General features: G+C 38.4%; 1 protein-coding gene across 1 annotated transcript in view; it reads left to right on the top strand.

Moving 5' to 3' along the window:
• Positions 1-719: 719 nt before the first annotated feature.
• The window catches only part of RBBP8 (RB binding protein 8, endonuclease), a 69,835-nt gene continuing 51,706 nt past the window's right edge, over positions 720-18,848 (top strand). Inside the window, exons 1-4 of the mRNA XM_049770021.1 lie at positions 720-764; positions 5,267-5,468; positions 14,927-14,969; positions 18,048-18,143. Of these exons, the coding sequence (XP_049625978.1) occupies positions 5,360-5,468; positions 14,927-14,969; positions 18,048-18,143 (248 nt within the window). The 5' untranslated portion in view covers positions 720-764; positions 5,267-5,359. The remainder of the gene's footprint in view (positions 765-5,266; positions 5,469-14,926; positions 14,970-18,047; positions 18,144-18,848) is intronic.

Below are 18,848 nucleotides of genomic sequence, written 5' to 3'. Positions count from 1 at the left end.
GTTATTCCATATTATAATTTGATGTTTATAATTATAATCTATTATATATAGTGATTATATTTGGAGAGTGGAATATGTAATCTATATTATATCATTATATTTTATATTATAATATATTTTATATTATATTATAAATTATATTATAATTTTCATTATAAACACCCTCAGGAAAGGTTGGTTTAAAAAAAAAAACAAAAAAACAAAGTCCCAACAAAGCTGATTTCATTTCTTTTGGGGTGGGCCAGAAATGTTCCTAGCAACACTCCACTAGGCTTGGCATCATGTCGGGACCTTCCCCCCCCCCCCCCCCCCCCCGTCCTGGAAGGCCCCGAGGCAGCAGCTGGGTGGAGTCAGGCGAGTTCAGCCATTCCTTTCCTCCCTTCCTCCAGCTGGCCCAGTAGCCCCGCAGGCGACGCGCGGGGAGCCGGAGGACGTGCAGCGCCCCGGCCAACTCCCGCCGCTGCGAAGCCCGAGGGGGCCCGCCCAGGGGGGGCCGCGCGGGCCGGAGCCAGCCCGGAGGCCGGGCTTGACGCGGCGGAACTCCCGCGTGACGTCGCCCGGGCTCGGCGGGGCGGGGCCGGCCGCCCGACTCCGGCCGGCCGCTGCCCCGAGGCCCTCCCCCGCCCTCGGAAAGCGCGCGCTGGCCTGAGGGGGAGGGGCGGGAGGCTTGGAGCAGCTCGCGAGGCCCCAGCGACGCCGGCGTGGGCGCTTCTCCTCCAGAGCATCCGGGGACTTCCGAGAATCTCCGGGCGCGGTAGGAAGCGGTGAGCGAGGAAGGGGAATCTCCAGCCCCCAGGAGCCGGAGCGCGGGGTCGCAGGCTACTTCCGGTCCGCAGCAGCAGGCGAGCGGGAGAGCTTTGGGCGTCCGGATGAGACCGGCTGCTGCTTGACCCTTTGGGGCTGGCTGTCGCCCGGTTCCAACCGGCGGGCAGCGGGACTGGCAGGACTTGGAGCTCGAGCTCCCTCCCGGTCTGGAGCGCGGACCGAAGCTCACTGAGCCTCTCTCTCCCGCGAGCTCCCACCCACTGAGCCCGTCGCGCGCATGCGCCGCGCTGCTCCTTCCTGCGCCTGGAGGCGCTGCAGGCGTTTCCCGCCTGGTCGGAGCTCTGGGAGATTTGCTTTGAATGAAGCTGTGGTGGTGGTCGGAGCGGGAGAGAAAGGCGCAGAATAGTCTCCCTCATCTGTGGGTTTTAAGACAAATGAAATACATTTTTTGCAGTAATTCTCAGAGACAAAAGAGAGGAGGGCTGGAAGTTCCAGCTCACTTGCTGAAGCTCACCACAAAGAGTGAGGAGTGCAGTTAGAGAAATAACTACACAGAGAACTACCAGAACCATGTGAATGAATGGGGGAAGTGGAAGCCAGGCGGGGTGGGTGGGGAGGAGGGAGATTAGGGACATTGGTGATGGGAATGTTGCAGCGGTGAAGGGGGTGTTCTTTATGTGACTGAAACCCAACTACAATCCTATTTGTAATCTAGGTGTTTCAATAAAAAGATATAAAAAGAAGAAAAGACATTTAAAAGAAATAGGTCTGTGGAATCTACTATGCCGAGTGAAATAAGGTCAGAGGGAGAGAAAGAGACACAGAATAGTCTCACTCATCTGTGGGATTTAAGAAAAAAGTAAAGACATGATTGTAATAATCCCAGAGACAGTAGAGTGAAAAACCCTAAAGACCAGCCCACAACATACAGCTCATCACGAAGAGTGATAAACTCTTTTAGGGAAATAGCTCCGCTAACAATTAGCATGGCAAAGTTAATGAAAGGGAGAAGTAGAATGCCTGCGTCTTCTACTTCCCTCCTTCATTCACTTTTTATGATAGTTCTCAATGTAGCTATTTCTCTGACTGCACTCATCGCTCTTTGTGGTGAGCAAGGGTTGGGACGGAGGGGGGGGCATTGGTGGTGGAAATGTTGCCTTGGTGAAGGGGGGGGGGTGTTCTCTTGATGACTGGAACCCAACTACAATCATGCTTGTAATCATGGTGCTTAAAGATTTTAGAATAATAAAAAATAAAAAATAAGTGGTCTCTGCAGCCCTTTGAGCCCGGACCACGATCTGAGAGGCGAGGTGCACATTTCAGGGTGCTCAGAGTAACTAACGGTTCGAGTTCAGAAAGAAGCCACACACAGTGACAGGGCCGAGCAGGTTTGGGGTGCCAGGGCGAGGTGGGCCAGAATTTCAGGTTTCACGTTAATATCGTCTGTGCGAGCCAGCACTACGCCATTTTCAATCCTCTAATCATTTTCTAGAGTTCTTAAAGCATTCTAAACCATTTGGAATTTAGTGGATTACATTTGAGTTTACTCCACTGGTTTTACTCTAATATGGAATTTTGTTATTAAACATTTGTGAGTGTTGGATTGTTTGTTTTGTTTTGTTTTGTTTTGATTTAGGGACCACACCCAGGGGGGCTCATGGCTTACTTCCTGCTTTGTGCTCAGGGCACAAAGGGTACTAAAGATCAACCCCGTGTTGGCCCCGTGCTAGCCAGGTTCATTCTTCGCTGTATATTTCTTTGGCCCCATCAATATTTTTTTCATACTATTAATTCTTTTTTTTTATTTTAGTACAATCCTATCAATATTTGTACTTGAAACACTGCGACAACATCACGTGATCCCATCACCCTTCCCCTCTCAATCATGTCATCAGATCATGACTGTTTCTGGGATGCTTTTCCAAGGAGGTTAGGGATAGGGGTGGGTCCAATCCCTTGCTTTGCTAATGTACTTAATAAAAATAATGGGTGGAGTGGAGGGGTTACTTGAGTGGCATCAAAACTTAAGATCCATCTCTGACATGACTGTGTTTCAGCTGTGTGCCCTTGCCCAAGTATCTAAAGTTCTATTTTTATAAAGTTCTGAAGATAAAGTGAAACTGAACATAAAGCAGCACAAATCCCTGATTATCGACAGATAGTTAATTGGCTCTTTTAGACAATTAGTCATTGATTTATCTTTCAGGGTTCAAAAATAGAATGCAAGCCTCATTGGAAATAAAGTTGTATTTGTGTGATGTCCTTAATCTCACCTTTTGTAATACATTATTTTATTGGGTTTTGGGCCACATCCAGCTATACTTGGGACTGACTCCTGGCTCGATTCTCAGAATCCTGGAGGGCTCCTGAAACCATATAGGGTACTGGGGTTTAAGCCCCCCCCCCCCCCCCCGGTCTGCTGCAAGCAAAGTCTAGTCTAGTCCTTTTAAATGGAATATTTTTTTTAAATATCAGCCATAATAAACTGAGTTGTTATAAGGTTTTACTATGTGTTTTACTGTGTGTTTAGGGTTACAATTTTACACTTCTTTAAAATATGTTACTACATTACACTTAACACCAAAATATTATTCTCCTCCACCATAGTCCCTTGGACCCTCTCACATTTCTGTTCCCAATACCTCTTGCCCCTCTTTTATTTTTTTATTTTATTTGATTGAAGCCATTGTGACTTACAAAGTCCTTTATAGTTGGGTTTCAGACTACAATATTTCAGGGTCAATCCCACCATTAAAGTTGACCTCCTTCCACCATTGTTTCCCAAGTGCATCCCATACCACCCTTGCAGCCCCCAGCCTGCCAGTATAACAGGCCCATTTTAAGTTTATATTGTTAAAGTTTGGTTCTCTTGATTCCATTATTGTTGCCTTTGGCTTGGATATTTAGTTCTGTCTTTTTTTTTTAACACTCACAATGGATTTGAGACTGCTTGGCCCTTGCCCCCCATCCTTTCATATTTGTGTTTCTCCTCCACTCAGTTTCTTTCCTTTTCTCACTATACTCTGGGGCCAAGGGTGTTGTTAAAGACAACTTCCATTGAGACCATTGCATTTCTTCATGCAATTATTCTAAATATCATATATAAGTGATATTCTGTATTTATCCTTCTTCTGGCTTATTTCATTTAACATAGTATCTTCCAGTGTCATCTGTGTTGCTGCCAATTGCATGATTGCATCATTCATTAAAGCTATGTAGTACATCATTGTATATATACCACATTTTCATGATCCCCTTGTTTGTTGTGGGCAGCTAGGTTGACTCCAAGTCTTAGTTATTGTACTGAGTGCTGCAATGAATAGTGGGGTATATACATCTTTTTGGATGAGTGTTTTCTGTTCTAGGGATAGATACCAAAAGAGAGATTGCTTGACCCCTCTTTTAACCTCAGTTCTGCAGAGTCCAAGAGTTTTCTTTTGGCTTTGTTTCCTTGTTGCTACTTTATGTTCCATATATGAGTAAGATCATCAAGTATTTTTTTTCTTTCTCCTCTTGACTTATTTTGCTTATTTGACCCTCACTTTCATTCTATCCTTGTTGTTCCTAAAGGTCAGAATTCATCTTTTGGGAGAGTACTATTGCCTTGTTGTCCCTAAAGGTCAGAGCTCATCTTTTAGGAGAGTACTATTGCCTTGTGTGAATACTGCATCCTGTATATCCATTCAACTGTCACTTGGCACTGGGTTGTTTTATATATTGACTATTGTAAATAGAGCAGTAAGAACATAAGTGCTCTTTTAAGTAAGTGTTTCAGTGTTCTTCAAATATTAAATATATGTAATATGTATATTATATAAATATGTATATGTACTGTGTAGTAACTTACATTTAATAATTTGAGTAGTTTTTATATTGGTATCTATAGATACTAGACCAGTTTACATTTCACTAGCAGTGTATAAGTGTTCCTTTTTTCTGCATAACTCCTTCCTAGCATCAACTGATGTTTTTGGCCTTTTTGATATAGTGTGTGAAAGTGAGCACTTGGGGTGCTAATGGAGGGAGCACGAAGGGGAGACAATGGTTCAGGGTGTTGGATCACATCATGATGATATTCAGGGATTACTCCTGGCAGTAGTTAAGGGAGCATATGTAATATTGGGTTCAAACCTGAGTTTGTTTCATGCAAGGTAAACACTTTACCTGCTGTACTATCTCAAGCCTCATATAGGTCATTCTAACAGTTGAAAACTTTCTTTACTTTTATTTGCCACTTTCTTGATCATAAATGGTAATAATCATTTGTTTCTTATGCCTTATAGCCATCTTTATGTCTTTGGAGAAATGCTGGTTCAGTTCTCCTTCTTTTTTGTAACAAGTTGTTTACTTGATTTCATGAGAATCCTAATAAAAGTATTTTATTAGTTATTGATTGTAGTCAAATAAGGAAAACTTTTACTGGTAGAACTAAGATCATCCTAACTTCAAATTACATAAATAAAAATGCAAATTTTATTTATATATTGCTCTTTAATTTCAGATATTTCATCTGTTTCAAGACAACTTTATACTATAAATGTACCAGAAATGACCAGAAAACATTAGGGAAATAGAGTGGAGTATATTAAGCAAGATGAACATCTCTGGAAGCAGTTGTGGAAGCCCTGGATCTGCAGCTATATCGAATGACTTTAAAGAACTTTGGACAAAATTAAAGGAGTACCATGATAAAGAAGTACAAGGTAAAATGTTACTTAAAAAACTTCCATATATTGTTATTAAACCTTATTAATTAATGATTAAAAAAATGTCCCAGAAGTAGTATCTGAATACTATAATAGTAATTCACTTTGAATGACAGAAAAGTCTTATTTCTAAGGGATGTTTGCTATTGTAGTTTTGTTTGATTTATTTTTATAATTAAGTTGTTCTTTTACTACAGACAGCAGGATATGTTTCTTGTGCAACTTGTATTGCTACGTATTGATATGAAAAGAGCCAAGAAATATTTGATTGAGACCTGATTCTGATTTTGTTGACCTATTTTATGCTCTGTAGTTTCAGCTAAGTTATATATAACCTCTAAAATAAAAATTTCTGCTTTATATTATTCACAGGATTATTTATGACCCAAGTCATTTTGACACCTATTATTTTGCCCCAGGTTCCTTGTAAAGCATTTGAAAAGACATTTGGCAGATAATAATCAGTCTGTATTAGTTGTGCTGTCATTGTAAAGCAGCAGTTCTATGTATTAACTTTTCTGTGTTCATGTGTTTCTTCCTATGTTCCTTCCTAAATTTAAGATTCTGTGTTTGGGAAGATACTATCTATTAGCTATTATCAGGACACAACCAATCTTATTTTAGCTATATTCTATAAATTCATCTTTTTTGTTGCCTCTGACTTGTGATGTCATCTATTGTACCTCAGTATTTTCAGTATATTTTTTTGAGCAAGAAATGCCCTTATCACACTAGCAAAATACATTCTTTAATAGCATTTAATAATACCTTTTAGGTGTTAAAGTTCAGTTTACCCCAATTATCTAAGACATCTTAGAATTGATTACTTCAAACTATCAAAAACACATCTTGAGGTTGCTTTTGATAGCATAGTTATTGATTGTAAATGAGGTTGGTAAAGTCAGATCCCAAGATGTAGAAGTCACTGGTGGTATCAGATCTCAGTAAGTAGAGCACTCACAAAGAAGTATCCACCAGCCACTTCGGGAGAGTAACTCAGTTTATTGTTGATGGGAAAGGGATATTTATATTAGGGAAGAGTAAGGTGTGGAGTTTGTGTCAGCCAATCAGGTAGGATGTGAGAGGACATCATGACAGGGTGTGTGCTTCTATGTGTAGGAAAGACAGGGTAAGGGGTTTAGGAAAAGCAGGGTGTGTGCTCTGGATGTTAAAACAGGGTGTGTGCTTAAGGTGATTAGTTGCAATTGATAGCTTTCAGAATAGTTTTAATTAATAATTCTCTTATGAAGGGGAATATTTGCTTATGTATAAGAGTGATTTATATTTCTCTTGTCAATCGTTTATTGATTTTTTTTTTATTTTTAATTTTCAGGAGTCACTTTTATCTGAGGTAGTAGTTGGGCTGAAATACTAAAACAATCAGATCCAGAATTCAGATCCAGAGAGATAGCTCAATAGGCTATCAGTAGCTTTAGGCATATGCTTGGCACAGAGGAGGCCCAACTTCTAGATCCAGGTACTGAATGGTCCCTGAACACTGCTAGGAGCAGCCTCTAAGAATCACTAGCGAGGTCCTCCCAAAACAAAATAATTTAGAAATTCAATTTTTCTAGTTAAATTTTACTTCTTTGTGTGTGTTTGGGGTGGGAAGAGATTTGGCTACAACTGGGAGTGCTCAAGTACTACTCCTGCCTTAGTACTCAGAGGTCAATCATAGTGGTTTTCAGGGGACTGACTATACCATGCATGAGTTCAAACTAAGGACGTGATTCTCACATGATTACTACTAGCTCCACACTCAGGAATTACTGTCAGCCTTACTTGGGAGACCACATAAATTCCAAAGATCAAGCCAGGGCTGACCTCATGCAAGGCAAATACTTTTTTTTTTTTTTTTTGGTTTTTTTTTTTTGGGCCACACCCTGTGACGCTCAGGGGTTACTCCTGGCTATGCGCTCAGAAGTTGCTCCTGGCTTCTTGGGGGACCATATGGGACGCCGGGGGATCGAACCGCCCTAGGCTAGCGCAGGTAAGGCAGGCACCTTACCTCCAGCACCACCACCCGGCCCCGCAAATACTCTCTTGGTTGTACTATATTAGTCCAACCCCAGATTTTGAATTTTAGTATTGATTTATCATACTAAGAAGTATAATAATTGCTAGGAGTTCATTACATGATGGACAAGTGTCAAAAAAAAATCGACAGTGTATTTTTTTCTTTCTGTGCTGGGGTTCAAACTCAGGACCTCACACTTGCAAGGCAAATGCTTTACTGTGGTGCTACATCCCCAGCCCTTAAACTGCATACATCTTTAAATAATATCATGTCATATCAGATATAGACCATAAAACTCAAATATTAAACAGTATATGAGTCTTTTTTTTGGGGGGGGGGGGGGTGTTGGGCTCAGTGGTAAATCCTGGCTCTGCACTCAGAAATCACTTCTGGCAGGCTAAGGGAACCATATGGGATGCCAAGGATTGAAACTAGGTCAGATGTGTGCAAGTCAAATGCACTCCCCACTGTGCTAGCATTCTGTCCCTCTCCCCTTTTATACTCCTCATGACTATGCTTAGCACATTTCTTAGAGAGATTGTATACAATTATAAATTGCTAGGGAGTGGGCAGCAATGCTCAAGGGTTACTCCTGGCTCCTGGTTATCAGGAATCACTCCTGGGAGTCCGTGGGGGAACATATGTGATGCTGGAATCAAACCCAAGTGAGCCCAGTGTACTGGTCCTTGACTAAAGGCTTTAAATAATTGTAAGAAAATACATAGCAATTGTTAATGTACATGTGCTTTATAGAATAGTAAGTATTGAAAGTGTTTCAAGTAATGATAGAGAATCTCTATATAATATATGATTATAATATGAATTAAATTATATCGATTATAATATATTGATCATAGTCTACTTATAATTTATATAGTATTTTTTTAAGGTATTGCATGATTGGATACTATTTTTTAGAATTTATTTAGGTTTTTGGGCTACACCCATCAGTGCTCTGCGCTTACTCTGCCCTCTGCTCTAGGATCACTCCTGGTGGGTAGGAAGACTAAATAGGCTACTAGGGATCAAACACAGGTTGGGTGTGTACAAGGCCAACTCCTTATCTGTTGTACTATCTTTCCAATTTTTGCTTCCCCTCTTTTAAAAATTACTTAGGAATTTTCTTAATATATTATTGTAAAACATTTTGCTTGATACTAAGCTAATCTGATTTAAATGGAAATTTTAAGTCTTTTGTCAGTATGTTCCATTTAGCTTTATATAAAATTATTTTCTCTGACTCTGATACTCTGATCAAAGACATGCCTGAAAAGCACTTAACTTTTTTTTAAGATGGGGAATCCTCTTGGGGAAATCAGTATAAGAGGCTACTTGAAAGACATCAAACATAGACTTGTCCAGACTTTGCAGGTTTTAAAGTATACATAGGAATCAAATTTGACTCATCACTTAGTAAAAAATAGGAAATATTATTAATGGTAGTACTTGAGATACATAATTGTTGCATAGATATCTACAGTGTATCCATGGGAACTTAGATGCTATGTACCTAGCCATTCTTATTTGACCAAAACATGATAAAATGTTAGCAGATGTGTCATATAAAACTTAGTAATAATACTATTCACAGATTAGAAGGTTTATACCTTTCTTTTAAAATTTGGAATAGGGCCAGAATCACAGTGGTGGGGTGTTTGCCTTGCACACGGCCAACCTGGGATGGAACCGTGTTTTATTCCTGGCATCCCCAGCATCCCAGATGGTAACCCCCAAGCCAGCCTGCCAGGAGCTATTTCTGAGTGCAGAGCCAGGAATCACCCCTGAGCACTGCCGAATGTGGCCCAAAAAAAAGAAGAACATAAAATAAAATTTGGAATAAATTAATGAAGTCTCTCATTTTGTTGAACAGAAATAAAAAATCTGCCTGTTTTTATTTAAATTTTTTGGATATATTTGTTGCTGAGATTTTTTTTTTCCCTGTAGGAAAGGGAAGATGGCCCTGATGCCACAGTATCCTGAAGATACTTGGCTAGTTAATGTGGTGATATTTAGTCCCAGAAGTGTTGGGGGTATTGGGGTAACCAGGATTATACCTGGCAGTTGTGGAGACTATAAAGTGCCAGGATTGAATTTGGGGCCTCTTCAGACCAGACATATACTCACCCCTTTGAGTTATCTCCCTTATATTGTCACTTGGAGTTTTGAGGGATGTTTTCTTATGTTTGTTATTTGGGACCACACCTCCCTGTACTCTCTGCTTGGATGATAGTATTGCTCAAGGAACCATGCATTGCCAGATAATGAACCCAGGCCTCCTGCCTGCAAAGCCTGTGCTCATCCCATTGAGCTCTTTCTTATCTGACCTTAGTTATTTATAACTTATCTAGTGATTAATTTACTCTTTTATAACTGTGCATTTCATGTATTACGTTACTTTTGTGACAGATTTCTAGCATTAGGGATAAATACATTATTACTAACAATATATTTATCTTTTTTTAAGTAAAGACAGGTTTCTTTTTGGAGGTCCCCAGAGCTTACCAGGAGCTATTTTCTGAGCACAGAGACAGGAGTAACCCCTGAGCATCACTAGGTGTGGCCCAAAAAACCAATCAATCAATCAATAAATTGCTTAAAAAATAAACACATAAGTAATCTGATAGAATTTAGAACATCATCAGAATGCCATCACTTTAACTAATGATCTCTTGTCTGTACCATATTTTCATGAAACTGGCTGCCATATTTACCAGAGAGAAAATATTATTATGTGTTATGTCAATGGCCAAATCTGGTACAGACAAGAGATTTTTATTTAAAAAAATTTGAATTCTTGCCTTATTTAAAAAAAATTTCTCTGTAACTACTTATATAATCCCTGACTTGTTTTGCTTATTCTAGATTTTGTATGGGTTGATAGAGGGTTAATTGTAGTATAATGCTTAGTCTTTTGAGTGCTTTCTTCAGTAGTTGTCTCAGGTTGCCAGTGTTACAATCTCAAATACTTTGTTGAACAGACTACCTGTTCATACAGGAGCTGCATTGTTGTATAGCCTCATTCCTTCCTATGGGTGTGGAGTAGGATTAAAGCACCCTTTATAGGGGTTCTAATTGTAGATGCCTAATTGACTTGATGAATAGTAAATGCTAAAATTTAAACACACACACACATATACACATAAACCTGTTTCAGAGCTGATCTGCATGACAGAACAAATGCCTTACAGGTGTTGAATGCTTACAAGATAAAAGACTAGTATTTCCATATTTCTCAAGGATTTTCTTTTGAAGTTTATATGGATTTTCTATCTCATTGTTTCTTTTCTTAAAGTGGTTCATGGCAAAAATCCATTTTATATTTGGCTGCACTTTCATTTCTACGGGTAGCCCTAACTTTTAGAAGTTCACCAGAATTAAAAACTAGAAAATCTGTCAACAGATTTTCATGTACTTGGGGAAAGGAAAAGAAAAAACTGCTGAGTCTGGTCTTTGTCTTAGTTAGGTCATAAGTTCTTAATTCTCCAAAAACGATTTGATGTTTTAAGTTCTTTCAAGTTCTTGGGAATTTGTCATCATTACCTGAAGGAAAAAAAAAAAAAAAACTTCTAAGGCTAGAAATATGAGTTGTGGAAATTTATGTTTTTATTCTTAATAGCAAAAACATTTCCTCTTCATTTTGTTTTTAATTTAACCATTTTTATACCTTAATTTTTTTCTTTTTTCTTGTTGATTATTTTTTAATCTAGTTGTAGATTTTCAAATAGTTGTAAGAAACAGTACACAAAGATCCGATCTGAGACTTAAAATAGCATTTTGTAGAATTGTAGCGTTATTACTATATTACTGTCATGAAACTGGCATTAATACAATCTGCCAGACTTGTTCAGAGACCACCAGTTTCATCTGTATGCCCAAGTATAACATGAACTAATGTGTGTATTTAGTTTTGTATGGTTTAATTATACATAAAGATTTACCAGTGATTCCTCCAGCCTCATCTCTACTACCCCCATGCCTCGAGCTCTGGCCATCCTTAGTCTATTTTCTCTCATTTATCATTTCAAGGATACTATGGGAGTAGAATTGGCTAAGGTATATATAGCATTTGAGATTGGGTGTTTTTCCTCCTTGTTCTTCAAACTTTATTTTGTTGCTATATTCCTTATTGCTGATGACCAGATGCCATACACACTAGGATGTGATGCTCACATGCTTGTTTGTGGTGCTTAGCAAGGGAACATCACGTCATTGGTTAAGGTACTTACTCAGCTTTAGTGTTCACTTTGGTTATGGAGAAGAAAGTGTCTCACTTCATTTTCAACGCTCAAATGTTTGAGAGATTATACATTGGGGTGTGTAGGTGGGGGGAGTAAGGAGTCCCAGACAACAGAGTACAGAGGCCACATTCAGCAAATAAAATCATATGACAGGCACACAGGGAATCGAACTCAAGGCTCCATGTTTGAAAGGCAGATGTCTTAGCCATTAAGTGGGCCCATTTTATTTTATTTATTTTTATTTTATTTTATTTTGGTTTTTGGGTCAAACCCGACAATTCTACTGGCTCTATGCTCAGAAATCGCTCCTGGTAGGCTCAGGGGACCATATGGAATGCCGGGGTTCAAACCACCGATCTTCTGCATGCAAGGCAAACACATTACCTCCATGCTATCTCTCTGCCCCCCCCTTTTTTTTTTACTTAGCATAATTCTTTGTGATCCATTCTGGTTGTTGCATATATCATAATTTTTTGTTTGCTTGTTTTGGGCCACATCTGGCAGTGCTCAGAGGTTATTCCTGGCTCTGTACTCAGTAATCACTCCTATTGGACTCAGGGAAAGATATGGGATGTCAGGGATTAAACTTGAGTTGACCATATGTGAGGCAAAAGTCCTACCTGCTGTACTATCACTTTAGCCTCGCACTTCATAATTTCTTTGTGGGAGGGGGAGGAGTGTTGTGCATACCTGGCTTTACTTAGGGCTTACTACTGGCTCTGTGCTTCGGAGTCACTCCTGGTAGTGCTCAGAGACTGTAAGTGGTGCCAGGGATTGAACCATTGTCTGCTAAATGTCTGGCAAGAGCCTGAAACCTTGTACTTTTCTCTCCAGTCCTATTATAGTTAATTTCTTAAAATTGCAGAATAGTTCTTATGGTATAAGGATACAACCCAATTTAGTTTTTGTTTATTTCATTATTTATTTTTTACAGTTTCATTAATTAGAAGATATATAAGTTGTTTCTGGTATTCATACTGTTATCAATATTGATGCTTTGGGGCCAGAGTGATAGCACAGCAGTAGGGCATTTGCCTTGCACGCAGCTGACCCAGGATGAACTCAGTTCAATTCTCCCACTGTCCCATATGGTCCCCCAAGCCAGGAACAATTTCTGAGCACATAGCCTGGAGTAACCCCTGAATGTCACTGTGTGTAGCCCAAAAACCTAAAAAACAAAATGTTTTTTTGATGCTTTAAGCATTTGATTACAGGTTTACGTACAACATTTTTTGTTTGTTTGTTTGTTTTTGGTTTTTGGGTCACACCGGCAGTGCTCGTAGGTTACTCCTGGCCCTATGCTCAGAAATCGCTCCTGGCAGCCTCAAGGGACCATATGGGGTGCTGGGATTCGAACCACTGTCCTTCTGCATGCAAGGCAAATGCCTTACCTCCATGCTGTCTCTCCGACCCCACGTACAACATATTTTAACCATTTTATTTTTGTCATTTTATTTATTCAAAATTTAGGCCAGAGAAGTGGGATTGTAAAAGTAAATCAGTTAAACATTCTTTGTGAAATTTGAAATATAGGGCAAAAACAATTCTGTAAAACATTTTTTTCTTCATGATGTCTAGGTTACATAGAATCAGGTTATTATCCCTAGGGACAAGAGGATACTTCCCTACGTGACTTGTAATCTCTTTCCTACCTAGTCAGCACCATTGTGTAAGGAAAAGTAGGGAACTATACAGATTTGTTTTCAAAATATCTTTCTAGGGACTGGAGTGATAGCACATTGATAGGGCATTTGCCTTGCATGCAGCTGACCCAGGATGGACCTTGGTTTGATCCCTGGCATCCCAAATGGTCTCCCAAGCCAGGAGTAACCCCTGAGCATCACAGGGTGTGGCCCAAAACCAAAAAAAAAGAAAAGAAAAATCTATCTAAATTATGTTGTATGAAATATTATTTCTTAGATAATGAAAAATCCTGTTCTTAAAAATGACAACCTTATTTTATTAAAAGCTTTTTAAGTGTATAATCTATAAGATAAACAACCAAAGGTAAGTAATAAATCTTTGATATTTTTTCAAAAGTCAATCAGAGATTAGAGCCTGAGAATCTGAAATATTGATGACTGAGAATCCTGTTACATATTAGTGAATTATTTTCCAAAAGAGTTGTACCAGCATATAGTTTCTCCAGCAAAGTTTGGAAGTGTTTTTTACATACATTGGTTTGGGAGTTTGGGAGTCATTCCTAGCAGTGCTCATAAAACCATGCACTGCCAGGGAGCAAACCTGGGCCTCCTGAATCCAAAGCATGCATTCCAACTTGTTGAGCTTTCTTTCATTCCCATCAATTAATTTTTCACTTAAAGACATATTTTGTTGCTAGTAATGTTGGATGTTTATTTAATGATTATTTTTGTTGTTAATTATTGTTTCTGAAAATTAGAATGTCAACTTTAATTTGTCCTCATCCTTTGTAGTTATAATGCCCAGCAGCCGTCTTTCTTCACAGTAACTACCCCAGCATAGGTGATGCGTCTTCTTGTTTTGCATCAAGCCAAATTAAAGTTGCATATAATATATCTCAGAATAAAAACACTTGTATCCTTTGTTAAATAATTTCTTATAAGCAGTTTTGTTCCTACTCCAGGACTTCCTCCCACAATCTATTTTAATCCCAGAAGACTTGAACCTACTTAAGCACTGTTGCTATTAGTAAGTACATAGTCTATGTCAGAACATAGCCTTCATTTATAGTGAACTTCTAATTATATGCTTGCTTCTGCCATTAGAAAGGAAGTAACTCACTTTAGGTGGAGAAAATTTTATTCTTGGCTATCATGTACTAAACTAAAAGCAGTAACATTATAGATAGACTTTTGTAACCCCAGGGTACAGGTAAGTAAATACACTGTCTTTAAACTAATGGGATCTGACTCATTTTTCATGGATCAGAATCAAGTAACTTAACAGAAGGATTTGGCTTAAAGAAATTGAGATCAGGGGCCTGAGTGGTAGCACAGCGATAGAGCATTTGCCTTGCACACAGCATGTGCACATGTGTGTCTGACCCAGGACAGACATGGTTTAGATCCCTGGCATCCCATATGGTCCCCCCGAGCCAGGAGTGATTTCTGAGTACCATTGGGTGTGGCCCAAAAACCAAAAAAACAAAAAACGAAAACAAAAGAAATTGAGATTGACTGTTTTAAGAAATGGTGAAATGTCTTTTCTTTGTTTTTCAGATTTACAAGTAAAAGTAACCAAACTAAAAAAAGAACGAATTTTGTAAGTATTGGTAAATATTTTTGTTGTCTTGTTATGAAGTAATTGTTATCTAACTTCTATTTGAACTTCAATGTCTTAATTATAAATAAATATATTTTATTTAATGTGGTCTTTCCATAAAAGTGTACCTTATAACTATATTAAATATTTTCTGTTAATGTATTTATTGACTGGAACCTATCCATTAGCAATATTTTCTTAGTTTTAATTAACTCCTGAATTTTAAGGTCCCAGAAAACAAGGAGTAATTCTGAAATATCTAAATTTATAAGAATAAATTAATTCTAAGACCCCTTTTTTTAGTTTGAAATTGCTAGAAGTTTTCTCTGAATTGTGTTCGTTATTAAACACAAAACAATGGTGTTAGAACAGATAGGGTTTTGCCTTGCACATAGCCAATTTCGATTTAATTCTCAGCATCCCATATGGTCCTCCAAACCCCACAGGGACAGAGGCAGGAGTACAGAGCCAAGAGTAACTCCTTAGCATTGTAGGATGGAGCCCAAAAACCAAATAAATAACAATAAGATATGGCTTTTTGAGATCATAGTATCATGGGATTCTAGGTATTGCACATCAAGAATTTTGAAATTGACTAGTGTGTAGACTATTATTACAAATAACACAAAAATTAATGCTACTAAATGTTTGCTTTTTGTTGTTGCTATTAATTCATGGTTCCTAATAGAAGTGATGGCTCCCATCTAAGTGATGCTCCATAAGTACACCTCACCACAGATCATAATATCTAAATAATATTCTCTAATAAAAGCAGTCAAGGTTCGTTGTAGAATTAACGGATACCATGGTTTGGGAGCATGAAGATTATAAGATGAACTCAAACATCTTCAGGAACAAGAAAATCTCAAAAAGGAATGGATGACATAATAAAATACTATCTAAATTTATGAAAATGTACTTAAATCATAAGAAGCAACAAGCATTATTGACGGTGTGGGGGAAAAGTAATGCTTCTACAGTGTTGGAATATAAATAGCTTAACTATTTTACAAAACACTTTGAGCTCTTCATAAACTAAAATTAGAGCCACTGTATGGTTAGCAATTTATCTGAAGATATTTGAAGAATATGAAAATAGTGAAACAAGAAGTTATAGCTACCTCAGTATTACTACAGCATTATATACAATAGTTAAAATTAGACAACAGCTGGGGTTTACTGGGTAAAGAATATATGATCTATTTATAAAATGAAGTACTATTCAACTGCAAAAAATGATGAAAACTTGCTATTTGTAGTAGAATGGAAGGAGTATCAGGGGATTATAAGTGAAATAAACAGAAGTATTGGATGATTTTACACGTGTGTGTAACACAAGATTATAAAATTGATAAGACAAATAAAAAACCCAGAGTGGCTGGAGGTATATTACAGAATTAAGGCACTTGCTTGGTACACAGCTGATCCCATGTATTGTGCCCTGAGCACTACCAGGGATTATTTCTGAGCACCATGAGGGTGGACTGAAAACAAAAAAAAGAGTTTAAAAAAAACACCTTTTTCAACCAAACAAAGAACCTGGAAATTGATAGCAGAACTAAGATCATCTGAGGTGAAGAAGCTGGGTGTAGATGGGAGAAATGATAGATTGTAAACAAATGTGATGGTTTTCATTTGGAAATAACCAAATTAGTTAGGCCGATAGCTCAAAGGCTGGAGTTGGAGGTTCATTTTTGCATTACGTGATCTCTTGGGTACTGAGCCGGGAGTAGTCCAGGATAATGCCAGGTGGTGACCCAAATCAAAACAGAAGCATGGGGGCCGGCGAGGTGGCGCTAGAGGTAAGGTGTCTGCCTTGCAAGCGCTAGCCAAGGAAAGGACCACGGTTCGATTCCCCGGCGTCCCATATGGCCCCCCCAAGCCAGGGGCAATTTCTGAGCGCGTAGCCAGGAGTAACCCCTGAGCATCTAACGGGTGTGGCCCGAAAAACCAAAAAAAAAAAAAACAAAAAAAACAAAAAACAAAAAACAGAAGCATGGAGAAAATAAGGAAATGCATTGGATATGCACCAAAAAAAATTGCTACATTTAAGTGAACTCTAAAACTCTTAAGTATGATTTCTTGTGTGACATGAATTTCCTTTTTTTTTCCTGATAGGCTTTAGAAAAACATTTTAACTAGGCTTTTACTATATTTCAATTAATATTGGTGATATTACTTTATGTTTATATTTGTTAAAAATTGTCTGACTAGAACTTGAGAGTTAGTACTGGGTTAAGTAAGGCACTTTAATTTTGCATGCTGCTGAGTCTAATTTGATCCCAGTCACAGAACCAGGAGTAATTTCCCAGCACTACTGGTTGTTGTTCAAAGTTACCATGCCCCTCCAAAAGAAATATCTCAACAGTTACCAAAGAAGGCTCTTTTTAGAGCTGCTGCCATGTAAGTAATGGCCCAGCCTCATAGCTTTACCATCAATGTCTGAAGAGATGCCATCTAAGCCACAAAAACTTATAAGTACACCAATCTCCAGGCTGAAAACTCTGGAGACCTATGGGGACAAGTGTGGGCTGAATCTTCACGCTGCTGAAAGTACCTGTAGTTGCACTCATACCCATAGCTGCCACTATGCAAACAGCTCAGCTTCAGTACTTCAAGACTAATCTCTCAGAGATGCCAAGCCAGTGGAAAATTCTTGAAGCAAAGTTAATAAAACAGAAAGATAGTATTCTCATAATTGGAAAAGAAGTTACATCAGAATAAAGGTAGTTGTTATTTAATTAACAAATGTGGGGAAAATTGTAAAAACTATATTTTATAGCAAATATTACAGTTGAATCCATGATATCAATAAAATACATTTGTACTCATTCATTTCTGTCCCAGCATTGTACTGAAGAGAAAACTTCTAAGATATATTTTTTTAAATATTGCAGAGCAAATTCTAGTATAATTTTTGAATTACATTGTTAAGTAAAATATCAGCCCTTGTCTTATTAATTATTTATCTGGACAGAATAAATGTAGTATATATAAATCATAAGAGCACACTTGGGAGTTCTTATAGTAGAGCTGTTTTTTAGAGAATTTTCCCTAAACTTAATTCTTGACTTTTAGAGATGCACAGAGACTAGAAGAATTCTTCACCAAAAATCAACAGCTGAGAGAACAACAGAAATTCCTTCAAGAAACCATTAAAGTTTTAGAAGATCGGTGAGTCTGGTTCCTACTAAGAGGTGATTTTTCCCTTACTATAAAAGCACATGGATTTTATTATTTAATTAAAAAAAAAATTTGGAGAGTGTTTAGGGTCTTTTCCTAGCTCTGTGCTCCAGGGATGTTCTGGCGGTGCTCCAAACACCATATGGTACTGAAATTACCTCCAGGCTTCCTGCATGTAATGCATATTCTTTGTATGTTGAGTTATCTCTCTTGCCCAATATATTATACTTAGATTTTAATTTATATCATCACTCCTAGAATTAAAGGTAATTTTCCTCCCCATCCTATTTTGATAAATGTTTTCTGAAGCAAAACTTCAGAAAGGATATATTCTTAAATACTTGTCTTTTCATTAGTCATGTCAATTTACTATTTTTTTTAGTGGGGAGAAGAGTACCTCCTAAGTGGACTGGTGCTCACTGGACCTGGGTCCATCTTATTGTCCATCTAGGCCAATAAGGCAGGTGGTTCAATACAAAGGGTCCAAGGATGTGATATTCGGGACCTGCAATTCCAAGGATATCTTGGGCCACCCAAGGGCCACCCAACAGTGCTTAAGAGCCACCTGGTAATGCTGGGAGAACATATGGGCCAGGGATCACCACCTGCAAGGCATGTGCCTTAACTCCCATTTTATCTCTAGCTCCCAATTTACCCTTAATAGATGTTTTTTTCTATAGATCCCAATTTACCGTT

Source organism: Suncus etruscus, chromosome 3 (assembly GCF_024139225.1).
Source record: "Suncus etruscus isolate mSunEtr1 chromosome 3, mSunEtr1.pri.cur, whole genome shotgun sequence".
NCBI classification, from domain to species: Eukaryota; Metazoa; Chordata; class Mammalia; order Eulipotyphla; family Soricidae; genus Suncus; species Suncus etruscus.
Note: the sequence above shows the minus strand (reverse complement) of the source record. Positions and strands in the feature narration are given on the sequence as shown.